The following is a 27,088-nucleotide window of genomic DNA, read 5'->3' on the forward strand; positions in this document are numbered from 1 at the left end:
TAACATCAGCAGTGCTCCTCCAGCTTCTTCTCTCCTCATCAACTGCAGCCGTCAGTTTCAGTTTTATAGCAGGTTGTCACGTGACCACGTGACCATGTGACTCACGTCTCCAGAGCTGTGATTCCTCCTCCTTCTCACAAAAACAGAATGCAGGAGGGTACGGAGCATCTTCACAGGGACTTTACCAAAAAAAGAACAAAAAAAACGGAAGATGAGGACGTGGTCATCATCATTATATATTCTACACTCATTCACTCATTTCTGTGTGGAATTGAGATCATTGAGATAAAACCTGAAAATGTATTTATTTTTCTTTAAGAAAGATGAGGACATGGTCATCGTTACATATGTTACACTCACTGCTCCATTTATGTGTGAAATTGATTTCTCTTCTTCTTCTTCTTCTTCTTCTTCTTCTTTCGGCTTCTCCCATTAGGGAGCGCCACAGCGGATCCTCCGTCTCCATACCCCCCTGTCCACTACATCTGCCTCTTTCAAACCAACTACCTGCATGTCTTCCCTCACCACATCCATAAACCTCCTCCTTGGCCTTCCTTTTTTCCTCCTACCTGGTGGCTCCATCCTCAGCATTCTCCTACTGATATACCCCATGTCCCTCCTCTGCACATGTCTAAACCATCTCAATCTCACCTCCCTCACCTTGTCTCCAAAACGTCCTACATGTGCTGTCCCTCTAATAAACCCATTTCTAATCCTGTCCATCGTCGTCACTCCTAACAAACATCTCAACATCTTCAGCTCCGCTACCTCCAGCTCCACCTCCTGTCTTTTACTCAATGCCACTGTCTCTAATCCATACAACATCTCAGGTCTCACCACAGTCCTATAAACTTTCCCTTTCACTCTCACAGATACTCTTCTATCACAAATCACTCCTGCTATCACTCTTCTCCACCCACTCCACCCTGCCTGCACTCTTTTCTTCACTTCTCTAACACACTCTCCATTACTTTACACTGTTGACCCCAGGTACCTGAACTCCTCCACCTTCTCCATCTCTTCCTTCCTGCAACCGCACTCCTCCACTGCCCTCCCCCTCATTCACACACATGTACTCTGTCTTACTCCTACTGACTTTCATTCCCCTTTTCTCCAGCGTGTACCTCCACCTCTCCAGGCTCTTCTCAACCTGCTCACTACTCTCACCACAAATCACAATATCATCCACAAACATCATAGTCCAGGGAGACTCCTGTCTGACCTCGTCTGTGGAATTGATATAATTGAGAAAATAATTTGCATTAGATAATTTTCTCTTTAACAAAGTTATGAGTGTGTGTGTGTGCGTGTGTGCGTGTGTGCAGTACAGCGGTGATGGATGAGATGAATGAAAGTCTCCAGGTCGCAGGCAGCGGGCGCGTGTTTGTGTTTGTCCGCGTGGTGGCGCTGCAGCTCTTAACATCCCTCCAGCAGGAACTTCAACCTTCAGCTACAAAAGTGATAGGAGAGAGGGGTTTAGGGAGAGAGAGAGAGAGAGAGAGAGAGAGAGCTGACACACCGAGCATTCTGCGGATACGCGGAGAGAGATCCTCAGCATCCACTTTAAAGATCTGATCCGAGTTAATTAGATTAGATTAGATTGGATTGGATTACACCGGACCGCGCGCGCGTGTGCTTTTGTGTGTGTGTGTGTGTCAGTGTGAGTGTCACTGAGTGTGTACGAGCTCCCTGCAGTCTGCCTGTCTGCGTGCGTGTGTGTGTGTGTGTGTGTGTGTAGTCAGCAGGAGATCAGCGCTCGAGCTCACACTTCTCATGCAGGTCGCGTCGTCTGGCTACATCAGGACCTGCATCTGATCACCGTCTGATGCTCTTGTTTTTTTTTTCTTCTTCTTCCCCCCTTTTTTCATTTTTAAAGCGCGTATCAGACATCAGACACCTCTCTTTGGTGTGTGTGTGTGGTTTGGGAAAACACGGTGTATGTGCAAGAGAGAGAGAGGGAGATGAGCAGCGTGCGCTGAATGTAAATCAGAGACTCAGATCGGATGCTCGAGTGATCGGACATTGAGAGAGGGAGAGGGAGAGAGAGGAAGAGCAACACCGCATTAATTAAACATCAGCCCTCTTTTGCGCGCGCATCTGCTCTGGAAGAGACATCTTTTTTTGTATTTTGGTTTTTACGCGCGCGCACACAAACACACACACACACACACACACACACACATCCGCGCGAACTCATGGCTTCGCTGTACCAGAGGTTCACGGGGAAAATCAACACCGGTGCGTCGTTCCCCGGTCCCCCGGAGGCCAGTCGGCTGCTCGGTGCGCGCGAGAAGGCGATCAAGAGCCCCCCCGAACCCCGGCACGAGCGCCGCCGCGAGACCGCGCGCGAGGAGGAGGACGTAAGAGTTTTTTCTTCAATTTAATCCATTAATTAAGTGATCAATTTATAAAAAAAGTAAAATATCGCCTTCGTGTGGCACAGCGGTGCAGTGATTTACTATCAGGAGTGTAGTGTTCACACACACACACACACACACACACACCGAGTCCTGATTCAGCTCATCTCCATCATACACACTTCATGTAGCTTAAAGTGTCTTATACACGGTGCATACACACACACACACACACACACACACACACACACACACATAATATGTAATATATAATGACCATTTTTTTCTTGTAAATTAAAACAAAAAAATCTAACAATTAACAATTCTTTTTGTAAAATCTTCACACTTAAAAAAAAGATAATAAAATATGGATTTACTTTATTGATTATTATTTGAAATTTAATAGTATTTCAATTAAAAAAGAATTTGTAAGGATTTTTGTTTGACATTTATTTTGTGTAACAAATGTGCACAGGAGTGGCATTTACATTTAATAATAATAATAATAATAATAATAATAATAATAAGTTGAAATCTGTGTTTAGGTGGAGAAAAGACTCAATTACTATTCAGTCACGTTTACCTTATATGGTGTTTTGTGGGCGTGGCTAAATACATACTAGTTGTAATCCAGAATATGGAGCGAAATGTGATGATGATAATGATGATGATGTGTGAGAGACCCAAACCCCTGTGCACAAAGCTAGCTCCACAAAGATCTGCTTTCCATGGGTTGGAAGATGTGGAAGATCTCCTGCTATAGAGATCTTGAACACCATTGGGATGAATGTGAATGCTGACTGCACCCCAGGTCCCCTCACCTCATCTGAATATATAGAAATGGTGTATCTCTGGAATGTTCTTCTCTTTGGACGCGCTCAGGAACTCTGAGTGAAAGGACACGGCCGGCGGGAAACGCAGCACGAGCGCTTCATCTCGGATTATTGCAATTAGGCTGTAATTGGAGCACTGGAGAGAAACACGCTCTGGGAGCACAGCACCATCAGGGGTGTGTGTGTGTGTGTGTGTGTGTGTGTGTGTGTGTGTGTGTGTGTGTGTGAAACCTGAAGGTTGCCTTTAAGACCAAACACACACAGCAAATTCTATTCTCTTATTATAAATTATTCCATACATTTAATGGACTTGTTCCGTGTTTATCCTCGAAACCAAACCCATTGCTTTCTCTCCTTCTTTATTTCTGTACTCGAGCCGATACAGAGACCGGATTTAATGACCCGGTCCGAGGAAGCTGGACCAGAATCGAGTGACATTCAGAAAAGACGCCAGCCTGTGGATGGGGAACGGCTTAGTGACGAGAAACGTATCGACTCTCGCTGTGCACTCGATTGTGTGTGTGTGTGTGTGTGTGTGTGTGCATTTGTTTTTGTGTTTACCAGTTCATGTAGCTAAAATGTAAGACTTGTATGTGACTGTTGTCTTACATTTTGGATTTTATTACTAATTTTGAAAAGTTGCTTAATTTGGGAAATATTACCATTTTATGCTGAATCAGCAGTTTTATTAGCTTTTTACGCAGGTATCTGGTCTTTAGGGCTTGTGTTAGGGGCTGATGTGAGGTGATTTTGAGGGGTTGATGAGGGTGAGGTTGGTGGTGAGGTTGATGAGGGGTGAGGTTGGTGATACAGTTGGTGATAAGGTTGGTAATGAGGTTGGTGATAAGGTTGGTGATGAGGTTGGTGATGAGGGGTGAGGTTGGTGATAAGGTTGGTAATGAGGTTGGTGAGGAGGTTGATGAGGGGTGAGGTTGGTGATAAGGTTGGTAATGAGGTTGGTGATGAGGTTGGTGATGAGGTTGATGAGGCGTGAGGTTGGTGATAAGGTTGGTAATGAGGTTGGTGATGAGGTTGGTGATGAGGTTGGTGAGGTTGGTAATGAGGTTGGTGATGAGGGGTGAGGTTGGTGATAAGGTTGGTAATGAGGTTGGTGATGAGGTTGATGAGGGGTGAGGTTGGTGATAAGGTTGGTAATGAGGTTGGTGATGAGGTTGGTGATGAGGTTGATGAGGGTGAGGTTGGTGATAAGGTTGGTAATGAGGTTGGTGATGAGGTTGGTGATGAGGTTGATGAGGGTGAGGTTGGTGATAAGGTTGGTAATGAGGTTGGTGATGAGGTTGGTGATGAGGTTGATGAGGGTGAGGTTGGTGATAAGGTTGGTGAGGTTGGTGATAAGGTTGGTGAGGTTGGTGATAAGGTTGATGAGGGGTGAGGTTGGTGATAAGGTTGGTGATGAGGTTGGTGAGGTTGGTGATGAGGTTGATGAGGCGTGAGGTTGGTGATAAGGTTGGTAATGAGGTTGGTGATGAGGTTGGTGATGAGGTTGATGAGGGTGAGGTTGGTGATAAGGTTGGTAATGAGGTTGTGATAAGGTTGGTAATGAGGTTGCTGAGGTTGGTGATGAGGTTGATGAGGGGTGATGAGGTTGATGAGGGGTGAGGTTGGTGATAAGGTTGGTAATGAGGTTGGTGATGAGGTTGATGAGGGGTGAGGTTGGTGATAAGTTTGGTAATGAGGTTGGTGATGAGGTTGATGAGGGTGAGGTTGGTGATAAGGTTGGTAATGAGGTTGGTGATGAGGTTGGTGATGAGGTTGATGAGGGGTGAGGTTGGTGATAAGGTTGGTGAGGTTGGTGATAAGGTTGATGAGGGGTGAGGTTGGTGATAAGGTTGGTAATGAGGTTGGTGATAAGGTTGGTGAGGTTGGTGATGAGGTTGATGAGGGGTGAGGTTGGTGATAAGGTTGGTAATTGGGTTGTGATAAGGTTGGTAATGAGGTTGGTGATGAGGTTGCTGAGGTTGGTGATGAGGTTGATGAGGGGTGATGAGGTTGATGAGGGTGAGGTTGGTGATAAGTTTGGTAATGAGGTTGGTGATGAGGTTGATGAGGGGTGAGGTTGGTGATAAGGTTGGTAATGAGGTTGGTAATGAGGTTGGTGATGAGGTTGGTGATGAGGTTGGTGAGGTTGGTGATGAGTTTGGTGAGGGGTTGATGAGAAGTGATTTTTGAACTTCAGGGCTGATGTTTCTTGCCCTTGAGGGCTTGTGTTAAGGCCTTTAGGGCTGATGTTGGGACTCGTGCGATGCTCCCCATCTCCACATCTTAGCCTCTCCACTCACATCTCCGTGGAAATTACCCCATACTTCAGACCTCTCATGTGAAATCACAGACTGGGAGTTGTTTTCTCAGAACGCAGACCTGGAGGAACATAGTTCATCTGTTTTGGCCTACATGGCCTTTTGCACTGATACTGTATTAACCACCAAGACCAACAAGGTGTTCCCAAACCAATATCTTCTGCTGTCTCTGCAGCAGGTCCTACACGCCTCAAATCCAGCACTATTGTTCCCAAACAACAGTAAGGTGTATAAAAATGATGCCATCCCCCTTCACATTAACGGTGAGGAGGTCGAAAGGCTTAACGACATTAAATTCCTGGTTCTGCACATCACAAAGGATTTAACATGGACCATTAACACTTCCTACTCAGTGAAAAAAGCGTATTAGAGGCTTTTTTTCATGAGAAAGCTCAAGAAGGCTCCTCCCATCAGGCACAAGGTACAGGACATTCAGGACACACACTAACAGACTGAGGAACAGCTTCTTCCAAAGAGCTGTAGGCAATATTTCATTCTTTCTGATTATCCTGTTTTTCTGAAGTTCCACTGCACAAATTTTTCATTGTACATAATCATATTATTATATTTTAGTGCAATTAACTTTTGTTTATTCTCACATTTTCTTCATTTTGTTATTGCTGCTGGTCTCTGCAGAGCTCCGCTGAACTACTGAACATATTTTGTAGAATAGTCTGTTTAGGGTTGATGTTCTTGTTAGGGTTGTTGTATGAGCTTGTGTTTGGGATTTTTCGCCGTGCGGGATGATGTTTAAATTCGATGCCTAGTATTGGGGGATTTGCGATGACTTTTAGCTTTTTTTCAGGCTGCTATTTTTGGCTTTCAGCATGTGGTTTGGGGTTTTTATGCTGATGTTTGACAATAAAACCTAAAATTAGTCCTAAAGCCCAAACAGAATTTGCGTTGTGTAATTTGGGACCTGCACCGTGTCCACGCTAATGGAGTTTCTGTTTTTTAAACCTCAGCAGAAGCTAATTTAATGACCTAAATGAGTGTGTCTCTTCAGCAGAGCTTAAAGGAGGAGTGAGTGAAGGTCTGCTCTGCTCTGCTCCATCTCCACTGGCAGAGACCAGATTCAGGGTGATGTTATCAGCAGTACTCCAGCAGTTTCAGACTCACTTTCACTGCTCCTGAGCTTTACTTCAGTCTTATTCTGTTTATATAAAATGAAACGTCACTCACGTGGATTTAAAACCGAAAACTAATTCTCAGCTTAGCCGAGATGGATATGCCCTCACAGTGGGACGCGTTTCTCCATGAAGCTTCACGGCATTCAGGTTTCCTCCGCTGAGCCGTTCTCATGCCCAGTCAGCAGGATGAAACCCTTTCCGTACATCCATCTGTCCTTCATACGATATTTTTTATCAGACTGTGAGGACGTGCTCAGAATCAGCCAGACACACAGAGTAGATTTCCTACATTGTGTTTATCAATTTTTGTGTTTATTTGTTGTTTATTTAATTAATTAATGTATTTATTTATAAAATTGTAATACACACTGGTTAAAGGACGGCTGTGCTGCTGTGGGCGGGGCTTAAAGGTGACTGACTGTGTTCAAATGCACAGTGAGACAAACAGATCAATGCACTGTAACAGGGTACAATGTTTGAATTAAAATAACACACACACACACACACACACACACACACACACACACACACACACACAGAGTGACCTCACCTGAGAGAAACCTTTTCTCTCTCCGTCTGTCTCTCGATTGTCTTGCTCAAACGAGCAGGCTGTGTGTGATGTCATCGCTGCTCCTGCCAGGTTGAGGCTGTATGTGTGTGTGTGTGTGTGTGTGTGTGTTCTGCATCATCCATTCCCTGGCCAGCAATCTGTACGGAGAAGAAAAGCATGACTCGCTCACATGTTCCCGCCTCACCCTTTCAACCTTAGAAACCATGGCAACCGTGAGGAGGAGGTGGGTCTTACTTGTCAATCAAAAAGAAGAGGGTGTGGCCTCTGTGCTTTAGTTCTGTTAAAGTAGGTGTGGTGTCTGTGTTTGTGAATGAAAAAGAAGGCGTGGTCATTACATCTTTAATTGTAGTTAAGGCAACATGGTAGTAGTAAAGAAGATGTGGCCTTCATACGGTTAATTGTAGTGAAGGAGGTGTTTCCTATGTCTGCTTGTTCATTAAAGGAGGCGTGGTCTCTGTCTTTAGTTATTATAAAGAAGGTGTGGCCTCTGATTTTAGTTATTATAAAGGCGTGGCCTTTCTCTTGAGTTATTATAAAGGAGGCGTGGCCTTCGTAATTAGTTATTATAAAGGTGTGGCCTGTTTTTAGTTATTATAAAGGAGGTGTGGCTTCTGTCTTTAGTTATTATAAAGAAGGTGTGGCCTCTGTCTTTAGTCATTATAAAGGCATGGCCTTTTTCTTCTTTTATCATAAAGGTGTGGCCTCTGTCTTTAGTTATTATTGAGGAGGCGTGGCCTTTGTTTTTGGCCTCCTTTAGTTGTGTGATATGCGAGACACACACACACACACACAAACACACACACATACACACACACACACACACACACACACACACACACACACACACACACACACACACATACACACACACACACACACACACACACACACACACACACACACACACACACACACACACTCCTCTAAGCTCTGCTTAAAAACACTAAAAGTGGTTCTGCTGAGCCCAACAAGACCAGAACCTTAGAGACCACGCTGCTCCTGCCACACATCCAATCCAATAACAGTGGCCTCCTGGGACTACCACACCTTTCTGGGATTTTCTCACACGTGATCTCAGACGTTTGACACGTGGATCAAAAAAATAGTCTGTTGCGTGAATGTGATTCCTCATGGATTATATTACTACTGACTGCTGAGCACAAATGCTGCCCAAAATAGGAATCCTGGTTCTGTGTGTGTGTGTGTGTGTGTGTGTGTGTGTGTGTGTGTGTGTGTGTGTGTGTGTGTAATGGATTATTAACTGAGACAGGGTGTTATTATTATAAGGTTATTATTACGCAGAAGGGGAGGAACAAAGCCGAAACAGACCCGAGTGACAGTCAAGTACAAGGACACACTCCAAACACAACATAATCCACATGGCACCTCTATCGCCATAGCAACATGAAGCTCTCATATCATTTTGCGTATAGAAAGAAAACTTAAGGCAAATATGTCAACTTTGGCCAAAAGTACAAAAGCAATTTAGCCCTTCGACCTTTTAAAGAATTTTGTGGGCGTGGCCAAAGGCAAACAGAGGATAAATGATCACGATTACGGTAAAATTAACACACGCTGTAATTGTAAAAGCTGCTTTAAAATTAAAATTGAAGCAGAAAACGAAGTGCTCCAGGACTCATGTGATCCATTAAAAGAGAAACATCAGCAGAACGAGACATTACGAGACTTTTTTTCTCCGGAAATTCTTGAAATAAAACGCAGATGAAAATATATATCTCCTGCAGGACAAATTCATTCATTCAGATGACATGCAATATATATTTCTTTTCAAATCTCTCACACACACACACACACACACACACACACACACACACACACACACACACACACACTTTTACTTTATCACACACTTGTTCGAATTTTTAAACCGCGTCGTCGTCGTTGTTTTCCTGCTCCAGGTTTTATTTATGATTTTTGCTCTCGTATCAGAGGTGTTTCTTCTGTGCGTCAGAAGGTTCTGACACTCGCGGAGTCACGTACGGGATGCGGGACGAGCAACGTCGCAGACGCCACGCGATCAGATCCACGCGTCTCGCGGGGAGTGCTAAGCTAAGAATAGCGCTGTAACATTTCAATGCGATACTATTACACTTTCATCATCGTCTTCATCATCTTCACAGTGCTGTTGAGTCACTCACCATCTTCAGCCAGAAATGCCTTTTTCTCTATCACACACACACAGACACACAGACACACACACACACACACACACACACACGCACACAAAGCAACTTTACTTCATACTTACAAATCTGTCACAATTCACACAATTTAATTATTATCAGATGATATATAGGTAAAGACTGGGTTCAGGGGCAGGAGTTTAATGGCAGAATTGGGTGGTGGGGTTACATTTAGGATTAGAGGCAGCGTTAGGGGTGTGGTCAGGGGTGTGGTCAGGGGTGTAGTTAGCTTCAGAGTTATAGTTAGAATTGGGGAAGGTTTAGGGGTTCAGTTACAAAAAGGTTGAGGTGATCAACACCAATATATATGTGGTTGTAGTTGTACGTGTTGATGGGGTTGTAGTTGTGATTGTATGTGTAGTTGTGATTGTGGTTGCAGTTGTATGTGTAGTCATGGTTGTAGTTGTGTTTGTAGCTGTATGTGTAGTTGTGGTTGTAATTGTAGTTGTATGTGTAGTTGTGGTTGTATGTGTAGTTGCGGTTGTAGTTGTATGTGTAGTTGCAGTTGTAGTTGTATGTGTAGTTATGGTTGTAGTTGTATGTGTAGTTGTGGTTGTATGTGTAGTTGTGGTTGTATGTGTAGTTGTTGTATGTGTAGTTGTATGCATAATTGTATGTGTAGTTGTGGTTGTAGTTGTATGTGTAGTTGTGGTTGTATGTGTAGTTGTGGTTGTGGTTGTATGTGTAGTTGTTGTATGTAGTTGTTGTATGTGTAGTTGTATGCATAATTGTATGTGTAGTTGCAGTTGTAGTTGTATGTAGTTGTGGGTGTAGTTGTATGCATAATTGTATGTGTAGTTGTGGTTGTATGTAGTTGTTGTATGTAGTTGTGGTTGTGGTTGTATGTAGTTGTTGTATGTGTAGTTGTATGTGTAGTTGTATGTAGTTGTTGTATGTAGTTGTTGTATGTGTAGTTGTTGTTGTAGTTGTATGTGTAGTTGTGGTTGTAGTTGTGGTTGTATATGTAGTTGTGGTTGTATGTGTAGTTGTATGTGTAGTTGTGGTTGTAGTTGTTGTATGTAGTTGTTGTATGTAGTTGTGGTTGTATGTGTAGTTGTTGTTGTATGTGTAATTGTGGTTGTAGTTGTTGTATGTGTAGTTGTTGTTGTAGTTGTTGTATGTGTAGTTGTGGTTGTAGTTGTTGTATGTGTAGTTGTGGTTGTAGTTGTTGTATGTGTAGTTGTGGTTGTATGTGTAGTTGTGGTTGTAGTTGTATGTGTAGTTGTGGGTGTAGTTGTATGTAGTTGTGGTTGTATGTGTAGTTGTATGTGTAGTTGTGGTTGTTGTATGTGTAGTCATGGTTGTAGTTGTGTTTGTAGCTGTATGTGTAGTTGTATGTGTAGTTGTATGTGTAGTTGTGGTTGTATGTGTAGTTGTGGTTGTAGTTGTATGTAGTTGTTGTATGTGTAGTTGTATGCATAATTGTATGTGTAGTTGCGGTTGTAGTTGTATGTAGTTGTGGTTGTATGTGTAGTTGTGGTTGTGGTTGTATGTGTAGTTATTGTATGTGTAGTTGTGTGCATAATTGTATGTGTAGTTCGGTTGTAGTTGTATGTAGTTGTGGTTGTAATTGTAGTTGTATGTAGTTGTGGTTGTATGTAGTTGTGGTTGTAGTTGTGGTTGTAGTTGTATGTGTAGTTGTTGTATGTGTAATTCTGGTTGTAGTTGTTGTATGTGTAGTTGTGGTTGTATGTGTAGTTGTGGTTGTAGTTGTTGTATGTGTAGTTGTGGTTGTAGTTGTTGTATGTGTAGTTGTTGTTGTATGTGTAATTGTGGTTGTAGTTGTTGTATGTGTAGTTGTTGTTGTAGTTGTATGTAGTTGTGGTTGTGGTTGTATGTAGTTGTTGTTGTATGTGTAATTGTGGTTGTAGTTGTTGTATGTAGTTGTTGTATGTGTAGTTGTATGTGTAGTTGTGGTTGTAGTTGTTGTATGTGTAGTTGTGGTTGTAGTTGTTGTATGTAGTTGTGGTTGTATGTGTAGTTTTGGTTGTAGTTATATGTGTAGTTGTGTGTGTAATTGTGGTTGTAGTTGTATGTGTAGTTGTATGCGTAGTTGTGTTGCTGTCATGGTGATGTGGTACAGTATGCTATTAGAAGATTAGCATTAGCAGGATTAGCGAGTTTTTCTTGGCTTAGTTAAGTTAAGTTGATGTTCCAGATGTGTGATGAGTGAAAGTGTTTACAGCTGTTAATCTTCAGTGCTGATGGTGGAGCTGTAACACTTTTACCTCACGCCTTTTATAGCTCATCTGGATACAGTACACACACTCCTTCTCTCTCCATCTCTTTCTCCATCTCTCTTTCTCTCTCTAACTCTTTATCTCTCCATCTCTTTCTCCATCTCTCCTACTCTCTCTACATCTCTTCATGTCTTCATCTATCCTTCTCTCCATCTCTTCTTCTCTCAGTTTATCAGCGGTTGGACTCGTGTCTCACTTTCAGGGATAAGAATAGCTGTATGAGTGTGTGTGTGTGTGTGTGCGTGTGTGTATGAGTGTCTTTATGAGTGAGTGTGTATATGTATGTGTGTGTGTAAGAGTGTATTTATGAGTGAGTATGTGTATCTGAATGTGTGTGTGTGTAAGTGTGTGTGTGTGTGTGTGTGTGTGTGTGTGTGTGTGTTTACTCGACGATCTACTTTAAGTATAAACTCTGGCTGCAGTTTAGTGGGTCGACATGATCGAGTGTCTCAGAGAAACCAGGAACCTGATTACAGAAACAGTACACTGTGAGACAGTGAAGAGAGTGTGAAACAGGGAGAAAGAGTTAGACAGAGGAGAGGGTGAGACAGAGGAGAAAGAGTTTGACAGAGTAGAGAGTGAGAGACAGAGATGAAAGAGTGAGACAGAGGAGAGAGTATGAGACAGAGGAGAAAGAGTAATACAGATGAGAGAATGTAAGAGAGAAAATAGTGAGATAGAGGAGAGAGGACAGAGGATAGACTGTAAGACAGAGGAGAGCATGAGATAGAGGAGGCAGAGTAAGACAGAGAAGAGAGAGTAAGACATGACAGATAGTGAAACAGAGGAGAGAACGTGAGACAGAGGAGAATGTGAGACAGAAGAAAGAAGGAGACAGAGGAGAAAGAGTGAGACAGAGGAGAGAGTGTGAGACAGAGGAGAAAGAGTGATACAGATGAGCAATTGTAAGACAGAAGAAAGAGTAAGAAAGAGGAGAGAGGACAGAGGATAGACTGTGAGACAGAGGAGAGCATGAGATAGAGGAGACAGAGTGAGACAGAGAAGAGAAAGACAGATGACAGAGAGTGAGACAGAGGAGAGAACGTGAGACAGAGGAGAGCGTGAGACAGAAGAAAGAGGGAGACAGAGGAGAAAGAGTGAGACAGAGAAGAGAGTGTGAGATAGAGAAGCTGATATAGTGACACACTACATACAGATCACTCTTTCCTTGCTTCTTTTCGTTTTTTTCTTCTCAGTCTTGGGGTATTTCCTCTACGTCTCCTCGTCCTGAGGTTTTCTCCCAAATCCTTTCTTGCCGCTGTAAAATATTTGGACCTCCTGGTTACTCAGCGTTGCTGTGAGTAATCTCGACCAGGAGCTCTTACTCATGAGAGTTATTATTTTTAAACCAATCAGATGTTGACTCCGGTGTGTGTGTGTGTGTGTGTGTGTGTGTGTGTGTGTGTGTGTGTCAGGTCTGTGGCGTTGCAGCATGTCATGTCAGTATTCAGCCACTAGGGGAGCTCTGACTCCAGTAATATTTAAACATCCTCCTGCTGGTGGTCAATACTGCAGGTTCACCAGACCTCATTACGCTTCTGTGAGTTTCTGTGAGTAGAGTCTAAACACATCAAATACTGTGTATCTGTTCCTCAAAGTTCAAAAGCAAAAACTGAAAGTTTATTTTAAAAAATGGTACGTTGTATTGTACTTAAATAAAACTAAAATAAACACATAAATAAAGGAGTGAGGCGTGCAGCAGGGGGCAGAGTAACCCTCCTGAAACAGGAGAGAAGGAAGGTGAAGGCCAGAATGATGCTCCTCTCACCGTGCTGCAGCTGAGAGTCAGAGGTTTTACTAAGGAACGGGTAAATTACACAGCGGAACAGCTGAAGACGGCTCGTAAAAGCGAATTTACATGCGATTGGCTGCTAATTCCTGTTCGTGTGTGTGTCGATGCAGCAGTAATGTGTCGTGTCGTAGAGGTTGTGTTTTATCGACTCAGAAATGATAGCACAAGCCACTGAGCAAACACACACACACACACACACACACACACTCGAGTCCTTGTGACTGCTGTCCAAGTGTACATACACAAGAACACATCCCATAACACACTACGCATTAGAGAACTGCATGGGACGGATTCTTCAGTCCTGCGCCTGCAAAAATATACTGTACAATATTTTCTCTCGCCCGCAATATTGAGGTTTTGTCCTGACAAACGTTTCGTTTTATTCGAGTTTTGTTGCTTTTGTGCAGTAGATACATAACAGTTGATTTATTTTTAGTAAAGATTTTTACTACGTGTTAACATTTGATGTTTCACGTGTGTGTGTGTGTGTGTGTGTTTTCCCTTGATTAATAATGTCTTCGAAGCTGCAGCAAATCAACTTTCCGATTCAAAGAATCGGCTTGAATCGAAATGTTCAACCCTAGCAAATAGGCCACACCCCCTTTAGTTTAACATGCCATCTTTTACTAAAACACTTGAATAAGCGACGACCCTTTACAGACAAAGCTCAACATTGAAGCCACACCTACTTTATTGAAACACAAATATAAGCCACGCCTCCTTTACTAAAAGACTTAAAGCACTTATAGGTCTCATTCGCTAAATATGAGTCAAATGTTAGTGTTAGCTAGCATGCTAATTATATTACTATCAGTGTTGTACCTCTGTTAGCTATTAGCATGAACATTGAACTTTGTTTGTTTGTGGGATGAGCTCTATAGCATTCTGTTAGCGTACGTAATTGTCCCAGCAACTTAAATTTGCAAACACTTGTTTTTTAGAATACAGCAGAGTGTGTGTGTGTGTGTGTGTGTGTGTGTGTGTGTGTGTGTGTGTGTGTATGTGTGGGAAGTGGTGACTGTGCTGGTCTGGGTGTGTTTATGTGTGTGGTTTGTAATGTCGATACATAGCGAAGTGTGAGTGGAGGCTAATGGGCTGGGAAGTGGTGTGTGTGTGTGTGTGTTTGGGGGAGTTTAATTGTGTATTAATGTGGAAACCTGTATTAATGTACAGGGTGTAGCTGTTTCCTGTGGAGGAGTTTGTTTGTGTGTGTGTGTGTGTGTGTGTGTGTGTGTGTGTGTGTGCGTGTCTGCGATCGTGTATGTGTGTAAGAGACGAATATATATTATTATGCAAATGAGGCTTTGTCTGAGTGATGTCATTTGAGGTGGGCGGGGCAAGTAACGGACACAAACAGTGAAATACAGAAATACATGTTTGCCACACAGCTACAGCTTGACCTCTGAGACTGGAGACTCCTTACCCTAAATGACGCCTTGTTAATGAGCCGTTGCTATGGAAACCGTAATGCAGCATATTGAGCTCGTTTACGTGAACCATCAGCTTCTGCTTGAAAGAATAACACCTACTGACCAAAGATGAACTTCATAAGGAGTAGTGTATCACACACACACTCACACACACACACCCACACACGAATTAGGAGTGGGTTTTAATGCGAGCATCTGGCAGGCAAAATGCTGAGTAGCTTTATGTGTGTGTGTGTGTGTGTGTGTGTGTGTGTGTGTGTGTGTGTGTGTGTGTGTCTGTGTGGTTAGGCTTATGGTCTGGTGCACTTAAAGTGGCTCCATAAAAACCCCATCATCAGCCCTTGACCTGAGCCCTCCACCTCACACACACACACACACACACACACATGCTCTCTCTCACACACTCGGTCGCTCACACACAGCCTCACACACTCCTCACTGGCGAGCAGCATGAAGAGACGCAAGCTTTCCAGAGTGGCACGCCTGTGGCGCGTAAGTCTCTCGTACAACTGGACTTATACTCCGATGTGTCTTTGGAGTGTGTGTGTATGTGTGTGTGTGTGTGTGTGTGTGTGTGGGTTGTGTTCTGCATTCTGATTGGTTGGAAAGTGCATATTTAGGTGTATATTAATTGTCTAGAACAGAATCTTAGACAGTAAAATGCGCTCATTGTGGTTTCTATAGCGACCGCTTGTTCGTTATCTAATTATAACATATACATCGTTGCTATGGTGATTTTTTTTCCCGGTGTATGGAAGGAGTCTCCAGTGTCAGCGCTTTCTTACCACTGTACGTAAGATTTTTATGCAAGAACTACTTTTCTAAGGTAAAAACAGATGTGTGTGTGTCTTGTATTTTGTAAGTGAGCTACAGCGAGCATTTATAGCTCCTATAACGTGGAATTGAATGTAAACATAAACGGATAAAAAGTACAACATGCTTTTCGCTACAAATACATTATATCTATTTTTTTACACAAATGTAGATCGGACCTTCACCCTGTCAGCGCTGAAAGTCCGATTTATGAATTTATGAATATAAGAGTATTTAACGTGCACAATAAGGTCGACATACGGCTAGGAAAGTCAGGTGTCCAAATACTTTTGGCAAATTGTGTATGTTAAATTCAATTATTGCTGGATTTTTGAAGTTTGGTTCAATCTTCAGGTGTTTCTTTACATTTTATTTGTATTATCTGTGTATTCTGAAGCTCCTAAATAAGTGGAGTTTCTGATTACGTTCCTCACATCTCCACAGTTTCCTCCAATGGAGTAAAATAAAAAAAATAAAACATGGGTAAAAGTATGGGTCTGAAAAACTCAAAGCTAAACAAAAAACTATTAAGCAAAAGTTATTGCAAGTTTGAACAAGACTAGAATCTGAATTAGCAAGAGAAAACTAGCATGCACAAAAGAAGCTAACTTATATGGTCCTGGTGACTAAAAGCTAATGTATTGACAGTCAAAGCTAAGAGAATCCTGATCAGTATTACATGCTAGTGCTAATCGGCTTATTGGAAATTTTAAAGAAATGTTATCTTAAACACATTGTGTCTTTTTCAGACACGGAACTTGCCGCCATTTTGTTTTACTTTTCTCGTCCTCTTCTTTCTCTTTAGCATTGTGTGTTTTTGTACTGGGCTCGACGGTGGAAAATCTCTATGCTCGCTTTATGTCGCGTCCATTAGCTCTCAGAGATGCCAGCTAATGGCCTCCCTCCCCCCACTTCCTGTCATTTACTGTGAGCGAAACGTCTCCACTTAATGTGCAGAGTATTTAAAAAACAAACTCAGCTGTTTACCTGAAGAAAAGTGCCGTTCGATACGCTACGCTAAGAACCACGAGTCAGCTAACCCGTTCAGAGTTTCAGAGGCCAGACACTAGTGAACACAAGAACTGTTTGCTTTGGTAACGATAAATCATGTTATGCTAGCTGATAGTTCATTAGTTATGCTAGCAGCTTTTTTATAATGTAAGTTTTCCCATTTGCTGTCGGGACTGTCTGTACATTTTGTGTGAATGTGGAATAAAAGTCGAGTGTGTGCTGTTGTAGCCGGTCACACTGATGCTGATGATCAGAGAGTTGAGCGATCGAGTGATTATGAATCTGACTGTACTCGATCTCTTGGACTTTTCACCTCAGAGCAGCGCTATGAGTGTTTGTGTGTGTGTGTGTGTGTGTGTGTGTGTGTGTGTGTGTGTGTGTGTGTGTGTGTGTTTTACCCTCTGACATCATGCTCATGACTAGAAATGAAATGCTTCTTCAATTCAGCCCTGTGGGAGCATTCAGGTGTGTTTCTGTATTTAATAATCTACTCTACAGATTGCAATCTAATCTGTAAAGTAATATACTGAGTGTAATCTAATTTCCTAAGTGAAAAGTAATGTACTGAGTAAAATCTAATCTACTGAGTGTAAAGTAATTTACTGAATGTAATCTAATCTACCAAGTGTAAAGTAATCTACTGACTGTAAAGTAATCTCTTGAGTGTAATCTAATCTACTGAGTGTAAAGTAACCTACTGAATGTTACAGAATCTACACACTGTAATGTAATCTATGTATGCAATCTAGTGCGTGCAAATTAATCTAGAAAATGTAATCTACTAAGTGTAAAGTAATCTAGCAAATGTAATCTACTGAGTGTAACACAATCTACTGACTGTAAAGTAATCTAGCAAATGTAATCTACTGAGTGAAATGTAATCTACTGATTGTAAAGTAATCTATTGAGTGTAATGTAGTGAGTGTAACAATATTCTAAGAAATGTAATCTACTGTGTTTAATACAATCTCGTGAGTGTATTCTAGTGAGTGCAAAGTAATCTATTGTATGCAATCTACTGGGTATAAAAGCAATTTATTATATGTAAATTATTATAATGAGTGTCAAATAATCTATAGAGTGTAAAGTAATTTACTGAGTGTTAAGTAATCCAGTAAGTGTAAAGTAATCTAGCAAATGTAATCTTGTAAGTGTAATTTGCTGAGTGGAAACTAATCCAGAGTGATCTAGTGTATGCAATCTACTGAGTGTAACGTAGTCTTGTGAGTCCTAAGTAATTAAGTGTAAAGTATTAAAGTGATCGAAAATGATTACGGGTGTAATCAAGTGAATGTAACATAGTGAGTCTTAAATAATCTACTGAGTTTTAATTTATTTATCGTTGCTTTTAGTTTTTTTTTTATGTAACAATCTCAGAGCCTCAAACTGGAAGCTGTCAATCAAACATGCGCATTAGAATATTTGGCCACACCCACAAGGACCATCCTCGGATTTATGTGATCGCTAACAGGTTGTAACAGGATGCTGCACTTTAAGACAGTAAAATACAAGTCTTCTGATGTGTAACTGCTCATAAAACCCAGGATATGAACTTTTACTTCTTTAAAGAAAGTTTTAGTCAGCAGCTCTCCTCTGTGTACATACTCTTTTATAAATCCGTCTGTATAAATCCACCTCTATTTCTGCACCTGGTTTTATCCTTCTGCTCAGTTCCACCCTCTGATCCTTTACATTCTCTTTTATTCTGTAAGCAGATATATATATATATATATATATATATATATATATATATATATATATATATATATATATATAAAATATTTTCGTTCTCGTTTTTTAATCTCTGTGTACATCAACTTAGCTTGTTTGTGTGTTTGCTTTTTCTGGCTGTAATTCCTTTGTGGTTTATTTTTTGACAAAGTAAACACACAGTTAATAACTTTCAATTCCAAAGTCTGTCTCTATTACAGGAGAACAATCACAGGAGAACAATAATAAGATATAGAAGACCCATAAATCAAGGCCTGATAGCTGCGATTTTTTCAGCTAACGATCCTGTAATGAGCGCTGAATCATCCCTAAAACAACAACAAAAAAACGATTTAAAAATCTCTTCACGGCTGAGAGTTTTTCGTTTACTCAACTGAGGATTCGTGACCAGCTTCCACTTATACACAAGAAATTACTCAACAACATTTGCAGAGTTGGAGTCGGTGTTCCTCAGGGTTTAATTCAAGGACCACTTTTATTTATTTATTTTTTATTGAAGAAAGTAGATAAACCTGAAGTGAATGTGAAGTGGAAATCTACAATCTAACTTCTGCCCAATTAATGAGTGGATATTTAATATTCAGCTCCTTCCTGTACACATATTTTATAGATAAAATCCACGAGCTGTCAGGACAAGAGTTTGACCTTGAGATGTGATGTGGTGCTGTTAAAGAAGCCTTTTGTAGAAGGTGCTTAAAAATGACCTTTTTTAAAATATTGACTTTTTAAAATTAATAAATTTTCAGTTATTACCAGACAGAAACACAATACAATAACAGTGCGGTCCAATAATTATGACAATAAAAATACATCTAAAATTCAGTGAAACAAAAACATTAAAAAAAATTATATATTAAAGAAAAAAACTACAATACAATTCTTAGCCAATCATGAACCTCTTGACACCCAGCATGCCCATCATGAACCTCTTGAGCTATTTGCTTCTTTGCCAAATTCATCTCATACAGTTGAAGTAACCAGATTATCAGTAAAAAGGAAAGTTTATTGAAATACAAATCTTTCCTTTGAATATAAGCTCTTGTAAAATGGTTGGTAGCTGTTCCAAAACAGGACACCACATCTGTTCAAAAATAGCATTATCTCAGAAATATACATTTTATTAGGAGAAGAAAAAATAGGACACTTCGATCTCAGAACCATACATTTTTTCTCATTCATTCTTTCAGTCTTCAGGTTCACGGTCTCACCTGAGACTCGATAATGAACGTCTCCTCAAATGAGCCCAGGCTGCCATGCTATAGGAAAAATAAGCCAGTGTTTGTTTTATTGGAAAATTCCTTTACAGAGAATAACTGGCAACCTCGGAGGCATGGACTGCTTATTTCATCATCTGAAGACACGTAAAAAAATGTACATGTGAGATGTGTGAGTGTGTGAGTTGGAGTGGAGTGTGAGCGTAAGAGTGTGAGTGCGTTACCCGACTCTGAATACCAAAAACTTTCACCAGTGTAAATGTGTGACGTAAACTTTTACACTACCAGTAATCTATACTTCCGCTAATGACTTCAGATCTCTCAGAGCAGACTTGGAAATGAACGTCCATCCGCCTCTCAAGGGTTCGTGAGATGAAACGCTCTGAAGATGAGGATTTCATCACAGAACCTGGCTGTGTTTCAACACGCCTTTTATCACGTCCTTGTCGACTTCCCCTTGCCATTAGCACTTGGTTTGAAAAATCTGCTTTCGTTTTTACATTTTTATTGAAGATTTATGCATTTGAGAATATAAACGAGGGACAGAGTCATTATCAGCGTCGGAGCAAGAGTTACCCAGAAGGCATTGCAACCGGACGCAATTTTCATTTCAAACAAAAAAAAAATTGCAATAAGAGGATGGGGAGATGAAGCTCTTTACGAGCAGCCACATAATAATATGTTGCTGTTTCCATAGAAACACATTGCTCACAGGGAGTCGTCAACACTTTATGTGTATTCGGAAGGAGTCTCCAGTGTCAGAGCCGAAGCCCAGAGTTTCTTCTTCTTTATCTTCTTTATCTTCTTCTAGCTTTTTAAAAAAATCCCCCTACATATTTGATATTAGGTAACTCCTGGTCATCTGGGGATCAATAGCTATTCTGTTAGGCTGTGAATTCGGTCACCGGTGCAGGACGGATAATTGCGTCTTAAATCACTACTCTGGAGTCTCCTCAACCCGGTTTCACACATCGATTTCAAACAAGGTGTAATGAGTAATCACGCTATCGATCCGAGTTCTTACCCGGGGTTTGTCTCCATCCTGATAGTTTAATAGAGTTTAAGAAGTAAACACCTTCATTACTTCGGCATTGTGCAGGAGGATCAGGTCAGACTCCGCCAATCTCCTTCCCAGCTTTCCTCTCCTCTTCCTCCTCCTTTCTTCTTTTCAATCATGGCTTTGGCTTCTATTAAAAAGATTGGATACAACAACAAAAAAGAGAAGGACAGTGTGACCATCTCGAGTTCCTCTTCCTTATTACATCTTTATAAATCAAATCTAAAAGTTTGTGGACACACCTGAACATAAGATATGTGGTGTGTGTTTCGCTCTTCTGGGAAGATGTTCCACAGTTTCACAGTTTTTTGTGGAGATTTGTGTGAGATTTCATTCAGACACAGTAAAGTCAGGTACTGATGTATGTGAGGTGATGGGGCCTCACCTGATGATGTGTGCAGTAGGTTTTGAGTTCTAGAGCAGAAGATCTTCCACATCTTCCAACCCATTGAAAAAGCAGATCGTCATGGAGCGTCATGAAGTGACAATTTTATGCCGTCACATCCAAATACATCCGATACAAATGTGTGCTTCCAACTTCTTGTGAATAGTTTAATGAAGAACTACATATGGCTGGAAAAGTCGGCTGTCCCAATACTTTTGGTAATACAGTGAATTTTGCGGCGTCCCTGTGGTGATGTTCAGACTCGATAGCAGACTTGTGAAGAATGTTGTGTGAAAGTATTGTCATGTGGAAGCTGAAATCTCTTCCTATTGTCTTGATATATAAAGCGATGTAGATATGACACTATGTGTGGGTGTATATTGAAGGAAACCCGTTCGACCCCGATGCAGTTGTCACACCTGCATTTATTACTGCAGTGTTTAAAAAAGTGACATTGTGTACTGGGGAACTTTCTTTCTTGAGCCTTTCTTTCCCACAGCGAATGGAAAGAGAAACGACGGTACCGAACAATAACCAAAAAAACAAAAAAAAAAACAAAGAATGAAAAGTGTCTCTCGTCTTCTGTAATTGTGTAGTGCTCAGCTCAAACAACCTGGAGGACGCGTGTGAGAAGTAAAAAAAAAAAAACACTTCAACTTCAGCTGAGCTGGCGCTCGAGCTCCGGGGCTGAAATGAAAAGGAAGAGATTTTCTTGCTGGCTTGCACTTCAGTATAATGAGCGTATGTTTCGATCGGCTTCTGCGATGAACCATCTGCTAACATATCGACTCACTTAAAAAAATCTGGCTGAGGGTTCGAGATGGACATCGCCAGATTTACCTTAGATCTTGTTTTGAGCAATGATCTGGGTTAATCCAAGGCTAAGAGCTCTGTCTTAAAATTCAATATCACTACCAGTATCAGTATCAGTACTTGTATTAATATCATTCTAGTATAAATATCATACTAGTATCATCAGTACCAGTATCATTTTCAGTACTAGTATCAATATCAGTACCAGTATGAATACTAGTATCAATATCAGTACCAGTATCATTTTCAGTACTAGTATCAATATCAGTACCAGTATCATTTTCAGTACTAGTATCAATATCAGTACCAGTATCAATACTAGTATCAATATCAGTACTAGTATCAATATCAGTACCAGTATCAACATCAGTACTAGTATCATCAGTTCCAGTATAATTTTTAGTACTAGTATCAATATCAGTATCAATATCAGGACCAGTATCATTTTCAATACTAGTATCAATATCAATACCACTATCAATATCAGTACTAGTATCAATATCAGTACCAGTATCAACATCAGTACTAGTATCATCAGTTCCAGTATAATTTTTAGTACCAGTATCATTTTCAATACTAGTATCAATATCAATACCACTATCAATATCAGTACTAGTATCAATATCATTACCAGTATCAACATCAGTACTAGTATCATCAGTTCCAGTATAATTTTTAGTACTAGTATCAATATCAGGACCAGTATCATTTTCAATACTAGTATCAATATCAATACCACTATCAATATCAGTACTAGTATTAATATCAATACTAGTATCAATATCAGTACCAGTATGAATACTAGTATCAATATCAGTACTAGTGTCAATGTCAGTACCGTATCAATACCAGTATCAATATCAATACCAGTATCAATATCAATACTAGTATCAATATCAGTACCAGTATCATTTTCAGTACTAGTTTCAATATCAGTACTAGTATAAATATCAGTACCAGTTTAAACATCAGTACTAGTATCATCAGGTGCAGTATAATTTTTAGTACTAGCATCAATTTCAGTACTAGTATCAATATCAGTACCAGTATCATTTTCAATACTAGTATCAATATCAATACCACTATCAATACTAGTATCAATATCAGTACTAGTATCAATATCAGTACCAGTATCAACATCAGTACTAGTATCATCAGTTCCAGTATAATTTTTAGTACTAGTATCAATATCAGGACCAGTATCATTTTCAATACTAGTATCAATATCAATACCACTATCAATATCAGTACTAGTATCAATATCAGTACCAGTATCAACATCAGTACTAGTATCATCAGTTCCAGTATAATTTTTAGTACCAGTATCATTTTCAATACTAGTATCAATATCAATACCACTATCAATATCAGTACTAGTATCAATATCATTACCAGTATCAACATCAGTACTAGTATTATCAGTTCCAGTATAATTTTTAGTGCTAGTATCAATATCAGGACCAGTATCATTTTCAATACTAGTATCAATATTAATACCACTATCAATATCAGTACTAGTATTAATATCAATACTAGTATCAATATCAGTACCAGTATGAATACTAGTATCAATATCAGTACTAGTGTCAATGTCAGTACCCGTATCAATACCAGTATCAATATCAATACCAGTATCAATATCAATACTAGTATCAATATCAGTACCAGTATCATTTTCAGTACTAGTTTCAATATCAGTACTAGTATAAATATCAGTACCAGTTTAAACATCAGTACTAGTATCATCAGGTGCAGTATAATTTTTAGTACTAGCATCAATTTCAGTACTAGTATCAATATCAGTACCAGTATCATTTTCAATACTAGTATCAATATCAATACCACTATCAATATCAGTACTAGCATCAATATCAATACTAGTATCAATATCAGTACCAGTATGAATACTAGTATCAATATCAGTACTAGTGTCAATGTCAGTACCAGTATCAATACCAGTATCAATATCAATACCAGTATCAATATCAATTCTAGTATCAATATCAGTACCAGTATCATTTTCAGTACTAGTATCAAAATAAGTACCAGTATCAATACTAGTATCAATATCAGTACCAGTATCATTTTCAATACTAGTATCAATATCAGTACTAATATCAATATCAGTATCAATATCAGTACTAGTATCATCAGTTCCAGTATAATTTTCAGTACTAGTATCAATATCAATGTCACTATTACAATATCAGTAATGTCAGTACAGATTTCAGTATCAGTATTAATATTTAGTATTAATACCAGAATAATTAACAATATGAGTATCAGTATTAATTTCAGTACCAGAATCAGTACCAGTACAGGAAACTAATGGGGTTATATGATCTTGATTTACATTGAAATAAATTGTGTAGAAAGTTGTGGGCATGATGTGGGCACAGCGGCTAGCGATCCTGCTACATAGCTCGCAGTTTCAACCCTGAACTCGGGTTATGGTCTGTGTGTCCTCTGGGTTCTCTGGTTTCCTCCAACGGCACTGGGCAGCGTAAATGATTTGCTGAATTGCCACTGTGTGTGTGGTGCTATCCAATGGTCCAGGAATCAGCTCAGGAACGTTATGGTGGAGGAAGTTGTAGTCCACATCCACTACATTGATGTTTTTTTGATAGTACTGGATCTCGTTCACAGGAAGGTGGTGATGCTGCGTTCCCTGTGCGCTCTCTCGCCCGATTTAACACCAGCTCTCTGGGGGATTTTATTAACATGAGCAACGAGCCACTCTAATTATACAGAGCCTCTGTTGTCTCTCAGACACACACACACACACACACACACACACACACACACATCCCTCTCATTAATATACCATAAGCCCACATCAGCGTTCAACTTGTTACTTGTGAATGTCGAAAAAAATGAATCTTTGATGAATGAATATCTTCAGTCGATGGAGTTCTCTCCATTTTCACACTGGTTTGAGCCCCCCTCCATTGTTCTACAGACTTCTGCATGAGAGGAAAAAGGGAAGATGCAGTGTGACACGTCTCAGATAGAGAGACGTGTGTGTGTGTGTGTGTGTGTGTGTGTGTGTGTGAAGAAGAAGGGTGGCAGGCATATGCTAAAATTAGTACCGAGTGTTTCAGCAAACTGAACAGCGATGGCAACCATATTGGCATGTTTGTAACTCGTACAGGATTCATAATGGCAGATTTTTCAGACGAGGCCTCGCCAAAGCGACAGCATAAATATTTCACACAGTATCGGATCCATGTAGCAGCCCTCTCAGGTATACACCTTTCCTGCGTTTCAGATCTGAACCTTCACCTCAGCACTCGAGTCTCCACCCAGGACCGATTGAGGGCTCGTTCAGAGAGCGGGTATTTGTTGCTCAGGTGGAGAAGACGAGCGTTTTGGATGCATTCATCTATCTACAGTTCTCACTATCACCTTCAAAATAGTGATCTTGCACAGCAGTACAGCACTCCTGATGTTCTTTTGGAATGTGTCATGAAGTCTACTTTTCAAAGCGTGTCATGCATCTTCTGTGAGTCGAAAGGAGCCAAATCTGGCGAGTAGCGTGGGTGCGAAAGTGAGATCGTGTTGTTTCTTGTGAGAAACTCGAATGTGAGGAATAGCACCAGTTGCACAGCTCCCGATGTACACAGGACAATGTCTTTTGGCACACCGATTTACGAAGGTCGGTGCTCCCTGTGACTGTGCGTGGAACCCGATGTTGACGTATAAATACGGTTTTAGAATATAACCACAGCAATAAATGGGGTAACTGTATATATAGATATATAAATAAAGAAAAATAAAACATGGCAGTCATCTGTGGGGAAAAAAAGAGCGGGAACAAATAGGCCCCGCCCACAAAACGGCACCTCTGGTGCGTGCGCGCGTGTGTGCGCGCTATCTCTATATATCTCTCGTGCGCGCAGCTCTGCTAGGCAACCGTGTGCTCGAGCGTGATCTCACGCGCAGTTTTCCATTTCGGCTCGAGACGGCTAGGTAACGGTTGCGGGCGCCTGAGCGCTTCTATCTTTCTCTCTCTCTCTCTCTCTCTCTCTCTCTCTCTCTCTCACACTCTCTCTCTCTCACACACACACACACACACACACACACACACTCCTCATCCTCACAGCGCCTCTATGACTTCGGCTAAGGAGCGCAGCGCGTCGGCTAAACCGCCTAAGCACCACGACCAGGTAGGGAACAACCTGTCATGTCGGCGTCAAACATCACCTTCTCCGTGTCTCTCTCTCACACACACACACACACACACACACACACACACACACACACACGGTCAAACCGAGGTTTTATTCCTTTATGTGACCTGTAGAATTATTATATATTTTTATACGAGTACGTGTCTATAATATCTATTATAACTTTATAGGGTTTATTTGAAAGTATTTTGGCGCATGCGCAAAAAAATAAACCCACAGGTTCATTTGCATGTTGGCATAAGGGTCATTTGCACATCAAAGACGTTCCAGGCGATAGGGGCGTGTCTTGAAGGTGTAGATTATAATATTTGATAATACTGATTTATCACCTGTCACAGAGCTCAGAAGAACTATAAAAGAGCGAATATGGAAATCAGACAACTTTTGGGGAATTTCAGGTTTTTTTTCTGTCACTGATTGGTCAGTAAAGGTTGTGGGGATCACTGATTGGTCAGTAAAGGTTGTGGGGATCACTGATTGGTCAGTAAAGGTTGCGGGGATCACTGATTGGTCGGTAAAGGTTGTGGGGATCACTGATTGGTCGGTAAAGGTTGTGGGGATCACTGATTGGTCAGTAAAGGTTGTGGGGATCACTGATTGGTCAGTAAAGGTTGTGGGGATCACTGATTGGCTATTACTTGGCACCAATCAGTAATCATTCATTGAGTGGTGATCAGTGATTGGTTATTAGTAACCTGTGTGAATTGAACGGGATAGGTGATTGGTTAACTGGTATTAAGCATTGATTGGTTACCGTGCAGTTGTGATTGCTGATTGGTAATTGGCATATGTTAGTGATTATTGATTGATTGTTGCCCAGTGATTGTGTGTGTGTGTGTGTGTGTGTGTGTGTGTGTGTGTGTGTGTTTGGTTAATCTGATGTAATTGGGCTGGTAATTGGCTTATCAATTGCTAACATGCTGTTGGAGCCCAGTGTGGATCAGTGATGGACCATCATGCAGTGGAGATCAGTGTCATCATGAAGTGGGGGATCAG

General features: G+C 40.7%; 1 protein-coding gene across 2 annotated transcripts in view; it reads left to right on the forward strand.

The window, feature by feature from the left end:
- Window positions 1–1,513: 1,513 nt before the first annotated feature.
- Window positions 1,514–27,088, forward strand: part of dpp6b (dipeptidyl-peptidase 6b) — a 53,199-nt gene continuing 27,624 nt past the window's right edge. Inside the window, exon 1 of one of the 2 annotated variants that reach the window (XM_046852281.1) lies at window positions 1,514–2,360. In XM_046852281.1, coding sequence (XP_046708237.1) covers window positions 2,196–2,360 — 165 coding nt within the window. In that variant the 5' untranslated portion in view covers window positions 1,514–2,195. Of the gene's footprint in view, window positions 2,361–25,899; window positions 26,069–27,088 lie in introns of those variants that run through there. The other variant, XM_046852282.1, reaches the window with a different exon arrangement.

Source organism: Silurus meridionalis, chromosome 6, assembly GCF_014805685.1.
Source record: "Silurus meridionalis isolate SWU-2019-XX chromosome 6, ASM1480568v1, whole genome shotgun sequence".
Taxonomy (NCBI): domain Eukaryota; kingdom Metazoa; phylum Chordata; class Actinopteri; order Siluriformes; family Siluridae; genus Silurus; species Silurus meridionalis.